Source organism: Centrocercus urophasianus, unplaced genomic scaffold, assembly GCF_019232065.1.
Source record: "Centrocercus urophasianus isolate 14NV4802_14NV808 unplaced genomic scaffold, USGS_Curo_1.0 seq_5, whole genome shotgun sequence".
In the NCBI taxonomy this organism is placed as follows: domain Eukaryota; kingdom Metazoa; phylum Chordata; class Aves; order Galliformes; family Phasianidae; genus Centrocercus; species Centrocercus urophasianus.
This window is the reverse complement of record NW_024885088.1, coordinates 3,068,334-3,081,719: the sequence shown is the minus strand read 5'-3', so window position 1 is coordinate 3,081,719 and position 13,386 is coordinate 3,068,334. Positions and strand designations below refer to the sequence as shown.

The 13,386-nt window shown below is 47.9% G+C and overlaps 1 protein-coding gene across 2 annotated transcripts in view; it reads left to right on the top strand.

Moving 5' to 3' along the window:
- ITPR2 (inositol 1,4,5-trisphosphate receptor type 2) overlaps positions 1-13,072 on the top strand; it is a 265,378-nt gene extending 252,306 nt beyond the window's left edge. For both annotated transcript variants that reach the window (XM_042835042.1, XM_042835041.1), the window contains 2 exons: positions 8,464-8,625; positions 9,778-13,072. In XM_042835042.1, the coding sequence (XP_042690976.1) occupies positions 8,464-8,625; positions 9,778-9,864 (249 nt within the window). In that variant the 3' untranslated portion in view covers positions 9,865-13,072. The remainder of the gene's footprint in view (positions 1-8,463; positions 8,626-9,777) is intronic.
- Positions 13,073-13,386: the final 314 nt, after the last annotated feature.

The window sequence follows — 13,386 nt, the reverse complement described above, 5'->3', positions numbered from 1 at the left end:
TTTAAGGGCACAAGTATAAAGTACGAAATCTTAGCTTGTGATGGTAGTGCTGGGATTCCTGAGGATTTGCAGAGGAGAATATCAATTCTCAGAGTTACGATAGAGATAAGGTGGCAGAAAATGACTGAGGCAGCATCAGAAAGCAACAGCTGAGAAATGGACAATTGCCACGGGCAAAGGAAAACATGGGAAGGCACCGAAGCTTCAGAGAGCGGTGCTGGGCTGAGGTAGAAGCTGAGGCCCTCCTCCCTTAAGGCAGGAAAATAGTCACTGTGCATATCACAGCATGAGACTGCAGAATAAGTCAAGCTGGGAGCCACCTCCAGAAACCCCCCCAGTTCAACCCCTGCTCAGAGCAAGACCAGATGAAGCAGATCACTCAGAGCCATGTCCGTTTGCATGGTGATCCAGCACCTACCTAAACCAAAGGCCTTTCACTTGCTCCAGTTTGTCAGTGTCTGTCAGACATGGTGCTCCAGATAGAGTCTTACACGTGCCAGAGGGAGGACAAGAATTGCTTCCCTCTGTGTGCTGGCTGCACTCTGGCTAATGCAGCCTGGGGTGCGCTTTGCCTTTTTCACACTAAGGGCACACTGCTGCTTCTTGTGCTTAGCACTTACCTATGGGCTTGCCCACAGAAGTGGTTCTAGATCCCAGTCAAACTTATGGGCTGAACTGTGAAAACATATTTTTGTGATTGTTTTCATCTCTTGGAGCTAAATGGCAGACCTGTGTGTTCTCCGAGCAGGAACTCTGGGTGGCTCTTCCCTGGAAAAGCAAGGTCCTCCTTTAGACTCTCAAGCTAAGTGCCAAAACCGCCACACACAGCAATAGAGGTTTGAGATTGATTATCATTCCTCCCCATAGCTTTTTGGGGGATTTCACGAACTGGAACACCAATAATGAAGCGCTGCAAGATATTCATGAGTGACTGGCCTACATATCAGAGCTCACGGTTATGCAGAATTAAGGTGATAGATTCTGTTGCAGCCCTCAAAAACATTTAGTCAAATTAAAATGAAACTAAATGCACCAATGGTGCTGCTAAAGCAGACTGTGAGGTTATGTTACATTTTCAACCTTCTTTTAGTGGGAAACAGATTTTTGTATTTTCCAATGCACTGTGGAAGTTGTAGAATATATCAATCAAGTATAGGCCCAGTCAGATATATTAATTTTCTCGTTGCATAAAGATTTATCTGTAATTGCCAAGGTTTATTTTTATTTTCCTTGAATTACTGTTACGGTTGCATATGGCTGCATAACAATTCCTAATTTCCCGCCCTATATTCTTGTACAGCACAGATTGCTTATCAAATACAGTCTCAACATTAAAGTGTCAAACAGGATTTGCAGAAAGCTATTTGGATTTGTAGTTTGGGATGAACGTTTATCAAATTGTGGATTAGCTGAATCATGCACTGAACCAAATTATTATTGTCTGTGATTAAATCACAAAGTGGTTATTGCCCCATGTCATCTAAAGCACAAGATAGTTTAAATCTTCAAAATCCCTTTTTTAAGGTGGCTATAGGAGCTACATCGATGCAGACTTTTATGACCAGACTGCATCCCCAGGCAGAGAAAAAACAGCTTTCAGAAGGTAGCTTGGACCGATCGCTCTCTGCTTACATGGGCAGCTAATCTAGGAAAGAAATGGATGGGCTTATTTACACCTCAGACACGCAGAATCATTTTTTAGTAAATAGACCTCTCTGTACCTGGAGCTAGAGTATTTTTTCAAGGTGCTGGCTCAGGAAAGAGGAGTGAATGGCCCTGCTGGTTCTTGTACCTGAAAGGACATGGGCAATAACATCTGCAGTTTATTAGTATTCACATGGAAACACAAGTCTTAGGGCACAACGGAGTCAGAGGGGCTGAGTGGTGGCACTCACTGGACATGGAGGCTACTGAGTGACGAGCAGTGGCTGCCTTGGATGTCCCCAAATTGGGCCTTACCACCCCCATTTGCACTTCTCGTCTCTCTAAAGCTGTAGGAGGCTTTTCCAGGCTGCCATCACAGTTCCTATCCAGCACACGCCAGCACTGAGTCACCAAGGAGTGAGTGGCTTGTGCCGGACATGGGAGTGGTGGGCTGGGGAAGGCGGGGGCAGCTGGGAGGTCACCAAGCAGTCACAGCTCCTCTCCTTTTTGAGTAGGTGGGAGGGAAGTCCCCAAACTGCTTGTTTTAATGTTGCAACAATGGGTCACGGCGTAGAAAGGGCTGAGTGTCGCCACGCTGGGCAGTGCCTGCTAAGGAAATGAAAGCTCTGTATAGCTGGCAGCAGCGTGGCCTCTGACTGAGCCTGTGGGGATGGCACTGGCAAAAAGTCTGCATTAGGCTGCCTTTGCTCTTCTACCTCATCCCCCTTGTCCTACTCTTTGACCTATTTTCTCTCATTGTTATCTAGTAATCTGTTTTTTAAAAGGCTCAGCCCAGCCTCTCCCGCTGGTTGCAGCTGATCCATCTCTCTGCTGCCTGTGAAACCGGCACCTCCTGAAGGAGCATCCCCTGCCAATTACTCTGAAGACATGGATTCAGCTCAGCGTGAGAGTTCAATTGAAGCCAGTTGGCCATGCCAACAGGACAGGGACGGCTCAGGAAAGACTTTTTACAAAGTACAGAAACTCCAAACAATTTTTTTCACTCTTTCCTCCCTCCAAGCTCAGACAGAGCTATCAGAGAAAAATGGAAGGGATTGACTGAAGGGAGTACTCAGCCCTCAGCTCTGCCTTGCCCTGGACAGCCTGGCAGGAAGAAGGGAGAAAGTCGCTTAGAGGCAAACGTGGACTCTCGTTCTGAGCATTCCTCTCTGAGCAGAAAGCTCTGAGGTTTCTCAGCAAATGCAAGGAGCAAATCCCCTAAGCCCTGCAACTGCTCAGCGTGTGCCCTGCCATCGGCACCTGGCACTGTGCACATTCAAGGGACCTCACAGGGAAGCGCGTGCCCTCCCGGGCCTCGCTGCTGCTGGGGTCCTGCCAGTGGGATTTGCTGCCAGGGAGGCAGGCGGGAGTGAGCATGCTGGATCACTGCATGAAATGTCTGCTCTGCTCGTGTGCAGTCTCTTTGGCCCTCAGCCTTTTGGCTAGCCCCACCTGCCCTTTTATTTTTTTCCGTCCAGCTGAGCTGGCAGAGAGGAGGCTGCGGCTCCCTTCTGTCCCTGCAGCCTTCCTGTCTGGCTGACTCTCTGCCCTAGACACAGACGTATGCTTAAATATGAATTCTGCGAGGCGCACATCATGCAGGAGGAGAGAGGCTGCAGCGAGTAGGTCCTGTGATCCGTAGGTGGGCTGCTGCGGTTGGGCTGAGGATAGCTGCCGTCTGATGCAAGAATGAAGTAACAGTAACAACACACCACACTCAGCCCCAGCTGTTTAGAAAGGTTTCTGTAAGTTTTAGCCATTCGTTTTGTGTCTGCTTTGTTTTAGAGTGCTGCATCCACATAGCTCAACCTCTGCGTGTTCGTTTGTTGCTTGAGCTATGTCACCTTGCTAACCTGGTTGCTGCTTATACGCTGTGACAGCTGCTGGCAGAGGTTTGCCTTGCTTCCTACCAACAGCCCGCTTCATTCATGTAGGTTGTTGGCTCAAAATGTCTGCCTAAACCCTGGGAATGCAGCTGGGTTTCTAAGAAGAATGGCTAAGGCATGGCAGATGACACACTCCCAGGTCCCATCCCCACAGCGGCCAGGGAAGCAGCACCTGCAGCATGGCCGAGGCACATTGCAGCTTTAATGTGTGTGAGCTGGTCAAGGTGAACCTTGGGCTGAGCCCATAAACGTTTTAAGTCCCAGAACAAATGTTTGGTGTTGTACAAACATGTTAACTACCTCAAGTTAATTGGCAAGCAATTACCTTGAAGTAAAAATAGCTTTCCTGCAGCTGAGCAGTCACAGAGTGCCTGTCCCCCCGTGAACACTTCCAGTTCACTAAAACATTCTGCAGAAGAACCTTTTCTGATTTGTCTTGTGGAACCTCACAGGTTTGTGATCGAAAGGTTTCGTCCCCAGAGGCAATTGCAAATTGCTTGAGGTACAGACTCAGCAAACAGGGCTGTGCAGCGGAGCTCATTTTCATGCTGCCCTTTAATATTATTAGAGTTTTGCAGTTCATAATACTTGGGGAGAAAAAAGGTGGTATTGACTGGCAAATGCATGCCATTCAACAAGGGAATATAACTAGCACGTATGTTACAGTGGGACTATTGATGAAGGCCAGATAAATATTTTTAACTTAAAGACAGGTTGGCTGGCATTTTGTGTGACATAATCACATAGTTGGACTGGGTTTCTTTACGTGTGTGCTGTCAAGAACCAAGAAGCAAAGTCCTGCCAGTCCCCATCATAGCACTTGGCACTACCAAATGAGAGCCTTGCAGTCAGCTGTTTGACCTGGTTATAAAAGTCAGTTGCTTCTTCTGATGAGATCTTCTACCCAAGCAGTCCCATCAACTTCTCTTAGAACTTGGCTTAAGCCCTTGCTTGATGCTCTACAACCTTCTGACAAAATAGTGCCTGGATCCTCTGGGTCTGTTTTGTAACCACAGCCAGGTTTCTTCCTTGGGACTGATTATCACAGCAGTGCTGGGAAGCAGAGCTGGGTACATGTGGATGTGAGAGTGACAGAGCTCTGTGACTCTGGGGTCGTGGTGGCCAAGATGGGCTGGCACATTGTGCAGAGCTGTCCCAGCCAAACAGCTGTGCGTTGCATGACAGCAGTGAGGTGCTGTGTGCCTTGCCCCTCTCCTCACCTACTTCTGGTCACCTCTCTCACCAGAAGGTTTAACCTTGTTCAGAGGAGGGGGCAGCAGCTGATGGTGGGAGCCTTGGGGCAGGCCGACTGCACTGCACTGGACTGCCCGGCAGCCACATGGGTGCATGTTGTGTTGCTCCGGACGCCTCAGTGCAGTGGAGGGTCAACCTGCAAAGCCCTTCCCAGGCAGCTGGCAGTCTCTGCCTCACGTCCTGGAGAAGTGAGGGAGTGGCAGATGGAAAACAAAACTAGCAAAGTGCATTTCACAGTCCTGGCAGCAGTGCTCAGCAAACATGAGAACCGCAGTGATGGAGTCTCAGATTGCTTTCCCTCTGCAGCCTGGCGTTGGAAGCTTCAGAATTGCAGTGAGCCTTTCCAAGAGGTGCTCCCAGCCCTCAGTTGGCTCCTGTGGCAACGTGTCCTTGAGGCGGGTACATCCAGGTGTGTCAAGCAAGAGAAGCTGTGATGGGTGCAGACAGCAGAGCTTTCCAGGAAATATTGGGATACAACTGCAGCTCTGTTCACTGTAGCTCCTTTGAATTCACTTTCTGTGACTATAATGGCAAACATTTTGCAAGCAAAAAAAGGAAAAAAAAAGCATTGAGCCAGAGAAGTGCTGTGCACAAACTAAGCTTAGTATAGATGACTACACCTGTGCTTAGCACTAGGCACGTGATAAATGCTCTGCTAGATCCTAGCCAAAATAAATTTAAAATAAATAGCAGAGCGTGCTTGTGGAAAATGAATGCAGGTCTTGTAAGCGTACCTGGTTGCAGCTGAAATTGGAGCCTACAGCTGCATGTGTCTGTGGGGATATCCAGCAGGGAGGGGGCACGTGATCTCCACCAGCAGAGCTGGTGAAAACAGGTTTTGATTTGAATGAGTTATGACCCATTGAAAATGGCATCATGCGTAACCACAGTAAATTGTCATAATGAGATCACGAGGCTCGAAGAAGTGGGCAGAGAGGAAAGGCTTCATTCCGCCAGTGCGCACAGCTGACCGAACTGTGGGCTGCAGAACACAGCAAAGGGCACCCCGGCTCCTTCCCTGGGCATCCTGTCATTGCAGTGACAGCACCCGAGGTTGCACAGTAGGACAGAAACTCATTAGAAGTGTTGAGTTAAAAAGAAGGAAACAACCCAGCACTCTTGTGGCTTTGCATTTAGTCTTGTACAGGGTAGCAGGGGATAGGGCTAACCCAAGTGATGGAAAAATATAAACACCATATGTGCTTCCAGTCTCATGGCAGCTTTCTGAGTTAGCTTGGTGGTTTCAAAACATGTTCCTGTCAGAGGGCCTGATGGTCAGGGTAGAGCATGACATAACTGAAAGTAGTCATCTCCCTCTGGAAGCACAATAAAATTGTATTCACGGGCTCATAAACTCATAGACACAAGCCAGCCCATGTGGATCTGCTCACATAAGGCCGCCACTGGATGCTCCGCTACAAATAATGCAGAACCAGCTCTGACTTCTGTATTTTTTGTCTGCAAACAAAGAAGCTGGAAGGCAAACTCTGAGACAGCAGTATGGGTGATGCACCTGAGACTGTACCAGGTACTAAGTCCAGACAACATAAGTAGCACAGCTGTTGTCTTGTAGATGGAATTCCAGAAAGTACTCCTGTTTTCGGGAGCTGGAGGGAAATAGTGATGTTTGTTCAGAGCCATCCATCGTAGAATCATAGAAGCATTAAGGTTGGAAAAGACCTTTAGGATCATGAAGTCCAGTCATCAACCCACCACCACCACACCCACTAAACCACATCTCTCAGTGCCACATCTTGTGCCACATTTCTTGAACGCCTCGAAGGATGGTGACTCCACCATCTCCTTGGGCAGCCTGTTCCAGTCCTTGACCATCCTTTCTGAGAAGAAATTTTTCCAAATATCCAACCTGAACCTTCCCTGGTGCAGCTTGAGGCCTTCCCCTCTAGTGCTATCACAAGTTAAGCAGGAGAAGAGGCTGACCCCCATGTTGCACTGTCTCCTTTCAGAGAGTTATAGGGTGCAATAAGGTCTCCCCCAGCCTCCTCCAGACTCGACAATCCCAGCTCCCAAACCTTTCCTGACATAACTTAAGGCCATTATCTCTCATCCTATCATGAGTCACCTGGGAGAAGAGACCAACCCCCACTTTACCGCAGCCTCCCTTCAGAGAGTGTACAGAGTGAAAGGTCTTCCCTGAGCCTCCAGACTCAACAATCCCAGCTCTCTCAGCCACTCCCCATAAGATTTGTGCTCCAGACCCCTCACCAGCTTCATTGCCCTTCTCTGGACATGCTTCAGGTCCTCTATGTCTTGTAGGGAGCAGCCCAAAATCGAATGTGGAAATCAAGATGCAGCTTCACCAGTGCCAAGTACAGAGGGAAAATCACTTCCCTAATTCTGCAAACTGCACTATTTCTGATATAAGCCAGGATGCCATTGGCCTTTTTGTCCACTTGGGCACACTGCTGACTCTTGGTCAACCAGTGGTCAACTAACACCCTCAGATCCTTTTCCTCTGTGCAGCTTTCCAGCCACTCTGCCCCAAGCCTACAGGGATGCATGAGGTTGTTGTGACTGAAGTGTAGGACCTTGCACTTGGTCTTCTTGAAGCTCATGCAGTTGGCCTCAGCCCATCAGTCCAGCTTATCCAGATCCCTCTGTAGGGCCTTGCTACCCTCAAGCATATCAACACTTCCTCCAAACTCGGTGTCATCTGAAAACTTACTGGAAGTGCACTCAGTCATGCAGGGGACTGGAAGAAACACGCTCCAGCTCACGCTGTTTCTGTTTTAAAGTTGTCAAGGGCACATGTCTGTGGAGGCCTCTTGCAAAACACCGTATGTATGATTAACCACATCCTCCAACTCCCCCGGGGTGGAAGGCAGAGGTGTGTTGATGTCATGCATCGCTGGATGCAGGACCTACTTCCTTTGTCTCATTAGGGCAAATCGCATTGCTTGCCACATGGTTGGCACTCCTCCCAGTCTCGCACCCTCCGGCCTGTTATAGGTTACACACAAATATCTGTGCCCCTGGGTAAGGGAGGAGATTGAGCCTCATGCTGCCGCACCACATTCCCAATTTGTATCAGCTATCTGCAGCCAGATTCATAGCCTGAGAACATGAATATCCTCGCAGTGCCCAGTCCTTCGCCAGTCAGCCCTTCGCCGTGGGGTTATGCTGAGATGCGCAGTCTGAAAGCATGCTGAAGCCCAAGCCATTCCTGGGATCCCAAATCTTCCACTGTGGGCAGCTGAACTGGCCCTGAGATCATTAGTACTGCAGCAGGCATGCTGCAGGCCAGCCTGGCAAGGGCTGTGGCTTGCCTTGTCTACCTGTCGATTTGCTGGTACTCCTTCAGGGACAATGAAACAAGCAGGGGCCTGAGAGCTGAGGGGACAGCAGGGAGTGTGTCCCTGTGAGTGCTTCAAAGCAAAGCCTAGGAGCATGTGAGGTCCCAGAGAGGCCTCCTTTGTGTGTCTCTTCATACCAGGGCTGCAGATGGGACAGGAGCAGCTGTGGGAAAGCAGGATTTTTCACTTGATGCTTTCTGCATGGACAGAGAAAGGCCTGTGTAAAATGTCTGCTCCATGCAATGACTGTAAAGCTCACAGTGTGTCATCTACTGAGAAGTTCCTGAGTCTACATTCTGTGGTCTCAAATAGTAGCATTGCAGAAACCCCCTACTAACATTGCTGTTTTTCTGATACCTGTGTAGGAGAAGAATTTGGACTGGTTCCCTCGGATGAGAGCCATGTCTCTGGTCAGCAATGAAGGTGACAGTGAGCAAAACGAAATCAGGAACCTGCAGGAGAGGCTGGAGTCAACCATGAGCCTTGTGAAGCAGCTCTCCAGCCAGCTGGCTGAGCTGAAGGAGCAGGTGGGTGCACTACCCTGGCTGCAACCTGAACATGTGCAGTGGGCACACTTGCTCCCCTCGGGTCACGGTCAGGACACTGTAACAAAAGAGACTTTTGTCTGATAAAGGTTTCATCTTTCTTCCAGTAAGCTTTCTGAGTAGATGCAGTGATAGGGGTTTGCAATGAAATTGTATCTTGTTAGCAGAGGCAGAGAAGGGGTAAGGGGAGTGAGTTATGAAATCCCCCTGTGGGTGCGTGAGGACAGAGGTGGTCTTTGCACAGGCAGGCACAGCAGGGCTGAGGCAGCATCAGACACAGCTGCCTACTCATGGGAGTCAGCAGAAAAGCTTTCTCGATCTGACACGCAGGAGTTTCCCTCACTGAGAATACCAGCAGCACTGTGCTGAAAACAATTGCCCGAGCCTGTCGCTCTGCCTGTGTCACCTTGTGCCTCTCAGCTCCTCTCCCTTGGCTATGGGCACCTGGTACCACCTCTCTCCCAGCCCTGCTTCTGCCTCACCTCCTCCTCACTTCAGGACCACAAGACCAGCTCAGCTCCCTTGTAACCTAAGATGCCCATCACCTTCTGTTTGTTCATTACAGTCTTAAAAGACAGCGTTCTCTTTTCTGTATGGAATGCCCTTCCAGTGGTATCAGCCATTATCCTATCATCCCCCTCCACATCCTTCCTTAAAACTCTTTCTTCCTGTGAAAAACTTGACAGAGGTTTAGGCTGGATGTGCTGCTCCCATTGCTTACTGCAATTATCTACACTGCCCCAGATGGTTTTTCATCTCCCCCTGACTGACCTTGCCCTCTCCTGGCTCGAATTTAAGTTCTTTGGGGCTGGGACCACCCTTTAATTCTGTCGTTGTGCAGCACCAGGTGCAGATGCTGACCCTCTGCGGGGCTGCACAACACGATAGCAGAGCAAAGGATGCGCTGTAAAACCTGCCACTGGAGAAGAATCATGCACAAATGAGAATCAAATGCCCATAGTTTGTGGGAGACAGATTTCCCACTTCAAAGGCATCTCTTACTTGTAATTTTTAATGCTGAAGAATAGAATTCCACTCCCTGTTGTTTTGCTTATATGTATCTTGTTCTGTGACTGCTAAATAATAGTAAAAAGCAAAAAATAAATCTCGTCTCTCTCTGCCTTTCCACCTTAGATGACAGAACAAAGGAAGAATAAGCAGAGGCTGGGCTTTCTTGGATCAAACACACCCCATGTGAATCATCACATGCCACCACCCTGATACCATGGGGAGAAGCCGTGACTGGCCTTTCATCAGTATTCCTGCTTTATTACCGAATAAAAAACTGAGATTGAGAGGAGTGAACAGTGCCTATTGTTACGAAGTTAAAAACAACCAAGTGCCAAGATGTTAAGTGGTTTAGCTCTGGGAACAATTTGTAGCTGTTTTTCATGATTGAAAGGGACCTAGAACGCAAGTGATACAAGGCAGTCCGTTTGTATTCATTCAGGGGGCCCAACTCGCTGCATTTGTGCTCTGCAATTCAGTGGCTTTAGCAGCAGCTGCTGCCTGCGAGGGAATCAGGGCAGTGCTCGGCTGCGTCCTTTGTGCTGCCTTCAGCTTTCTCCTTAAAGCACCAACAAAATCAAGGCAGGAGAAATGTGTATTAGCACAAATGCAATACAGCCTGGTTCAGAATCAATAGAAGCCGCTCCTTGTCTTACTTGTCAGATAGCAACATTAGTCATTTTTGCTTGGTGCCTTCTATTTTTTAATTACAGTAAGTATGTCAGTTGGGTAAGCAATATTGTTGCTTCAGGTAACTTCTACGAGGAGGGAAAGGGGAGAAGCCTCAAAAGACTGGAACAAAAAAGGAAGAAAAAAGAGAAAAAAAGTTGCAAAGAGAAACATTAACGCTTTTGAATTTTAGCTGTCACCATGCAATTTCTTATTTATAACATGGAGCACAATGGATCTACAGCTATGGGAATGCTATGCACATAACACTGACAACGTAACTGGAAGTGATTTCTTTCTCCTGGATTCACATGTTCTCGGTTAATGTGGCCATGAGACTTCACATACCGAGGAGTTAAACTGTGCTTAAAATTCAAATTCCAATGGAGGATTCAGGAAAAACATGAGATCTGTAGTTTGAAGTGTGCATGTGTGTATTTTTTATTTTTATTTTTTGAAGCTTAAAAATGCCTTTCTACATGGAGCTGCAGTGGTGTCACTACCTTTCGCAAGCACACCATCAGCGAGAGATGACCTTTGTAAATCAGTGCCGTATTCTGCCAGTGTTCTTCAGAGCAAAGGAGCATGGGCTTAACCTTCCTCTGTCAGCCCTTCCTTGCTGAAGGGGCTTGCAGGACAAGCACAGGTGGTGGGGCACAGCAGTGCTGCCAGAGGAGCACAGGATTGGATGGGGCACAGCAGTGATGCTGGAGGAGCTCTCTTCCAGAGCTAGGCTCTAGGAAGGGCAGCAGCTGAACTGTCTGTACAGGTCTCTGATGTATTCTCAATTTCCCGAGGTGGTTTTAGAAGGGAAGTTACTGAGTATCCACAGAGCCCAGCAGGCTTTTAGATGAAGATTTTCAGAGCACAAATGGGAGCTGTGGTCCCAGTTCACCTTCATCTTCAGAGGCTTTTGGATCCCTAGCTGTCCTTGGTTGCATTGGAAAACATCTCCATTAATGTGGAGTCACTTTATAAACTAAAATATTTTTTGCAGTAATTTCCCCCTGTAATATTTCCATTTTATTACAGAAGGCGTTTTAATCAAGGGTGGAAATATTGTTAATATCTCCCTGAAAAAATACTGTCTTGTTATTAAGACACAATTCAAACCAGCAGACCCAGAATAAAAGGAAGGGAGGAGCATTTCCCTCCCTTCATCCGAAATCCAAGCCTGTTCTTGGAACCTTTCTCTTTTTTTGTGTCCGTGAGGTGAATGGGATAAAAATAATGTACTCTAGGGTCTGATCCTTCTACTGCCAGCACATTTCACTCTGGCTTCTGTTGGGTCACAGAACCCATGACCCAGCCAGCACTGTGCCCACATGTTCTGAGATGAGGTGGTGGTTACCACAACCGGGACCGGGGCAGAAAAAGTGGAGACTGAGAAACTTAAATCCTCGACAGCTCCTCTGTCACCTTGGTGCTTCCCAACCATCTGTGCAAGAGGAGAGCTCACAGCTCACAGAATACAGAAGTGCAGTTGTCTTCAGTGGACAACTGTGATCTTTTAGGAGTAAATCATGGAGTGTGCCTTCGTGTGACTGAGGCGTTGCTTCTGCTGCAGCTGGGCTGTGCTGCTGAAACCCCTCAGTGAGGCTGTCTGTCTGTCTGTGGGGATGGGCTCCATGTAGCAATTAGCATCCAGCACTGAGCGGCTTACAGTGACTTTATTCTGGGAGCTTGCATCAGCCACATGCTGTGCAGTAACCAACTCCCGTGTAAAGTAAGGCCAGGCCGGCCTCTCTGACTGGGTCTATTGTAAAGCACCAAGCCAAAGGAGTTGTGCACAAACGTCAACTCAGTGGTGAGGTTGTGGAGAATCAGTCCCGGCAGCCGTATTGATTCAAATTAGTTTGTGCAGTTCATCTGTTTGCCACAGCCTGTTTCAAGAGTCATTTTCTTCATCCCCACACACATGTGCCGATGTTGTAGGTGTAGAGCATGGTTGATTGGAACAAAGATGAATTATTTGCTACTTACTGGGGTTTGGCGGTCGACGCGGTTGACACTTTTGCTTTTTATGCTCAAAAAAGCAGCTGAACCACTGTGCATCGCAGGAGGTTTGTGCTGTTTGAGCTGCAACTCAACACGCCTGTGCCCTGAGCTCATGCCTGCAGTGGCATATGAGCAATGCTCTGCCCTGCACTGTGACCAACATCCCCCACTTCCAGAGCCTGAGGAGGAGCAAACCCTTCAAAAACTAGAAACTAATAGATGCCAATTAGCCTTTGCCACAGTGCCTGTCCTCTCTTTGTAGCTTCAGAGAGAGACCTCTCTAAGTGATGCAAGTGATGGTGCTTGCACAGATGGTAAATATATTTCACTGAGCATTTTGATGTTCTTGCTGATTCTGCCAAAGCTTATGCCTGTCCTGCAGCTCTCATCCATGTGAGCAACCTGTACCTAAGCAGGAGGCTTCTTCATGAATAGCAATTGCAGGGTCAGAGCTCAAGCCTTAAGGGTTGTGAAATGCCCCCCATCAGAGAGTTTGTAACAAGGGAAAAATTCATTGTTTCATACATATATTTATATGTATATCTTTGTTTAGTGCAGCAGGGGTATCCTCTTAGGCAAGCATCATCACTTGCATATCCTATTTATATGAAATGATTGCAAAGAAGTTAAAACATCTAAGAGCTTTTAATGCCTTAGAGGGATTTATAATTGTAAGCTCCTTGACAGTTAAAATCTTAAGTAAACGTGTCCATTGATGCTGAATGTAACTTTTAATAAAACGTGTGTCATTTTACATATGTTTGCCTCACTTTTTCTTGGTGCAAAGATGTGGAGAAAGAGTTGTTGCTGAATTTGGAGGTCGGATGAGGCCCTGGGCAGCCTGATCTGGTGGGTGGCCAACCTGCCCATAGCAGGGGGTTGGAACTGAGTGGGCTTTAAGGTCCCTTCCAACCAAACTCATTCTGTGATTCTGTAACTATGATCCTATGAATCAAGGACTTCTAGGAAACCCAGGGCCTGCACAGGAGACCAAGTTGTGGCAATCACAGAATCACAGAATCACACAGAATCGTAGGGGTTGGAAGGGACCTCCAGAGATCATCGAGT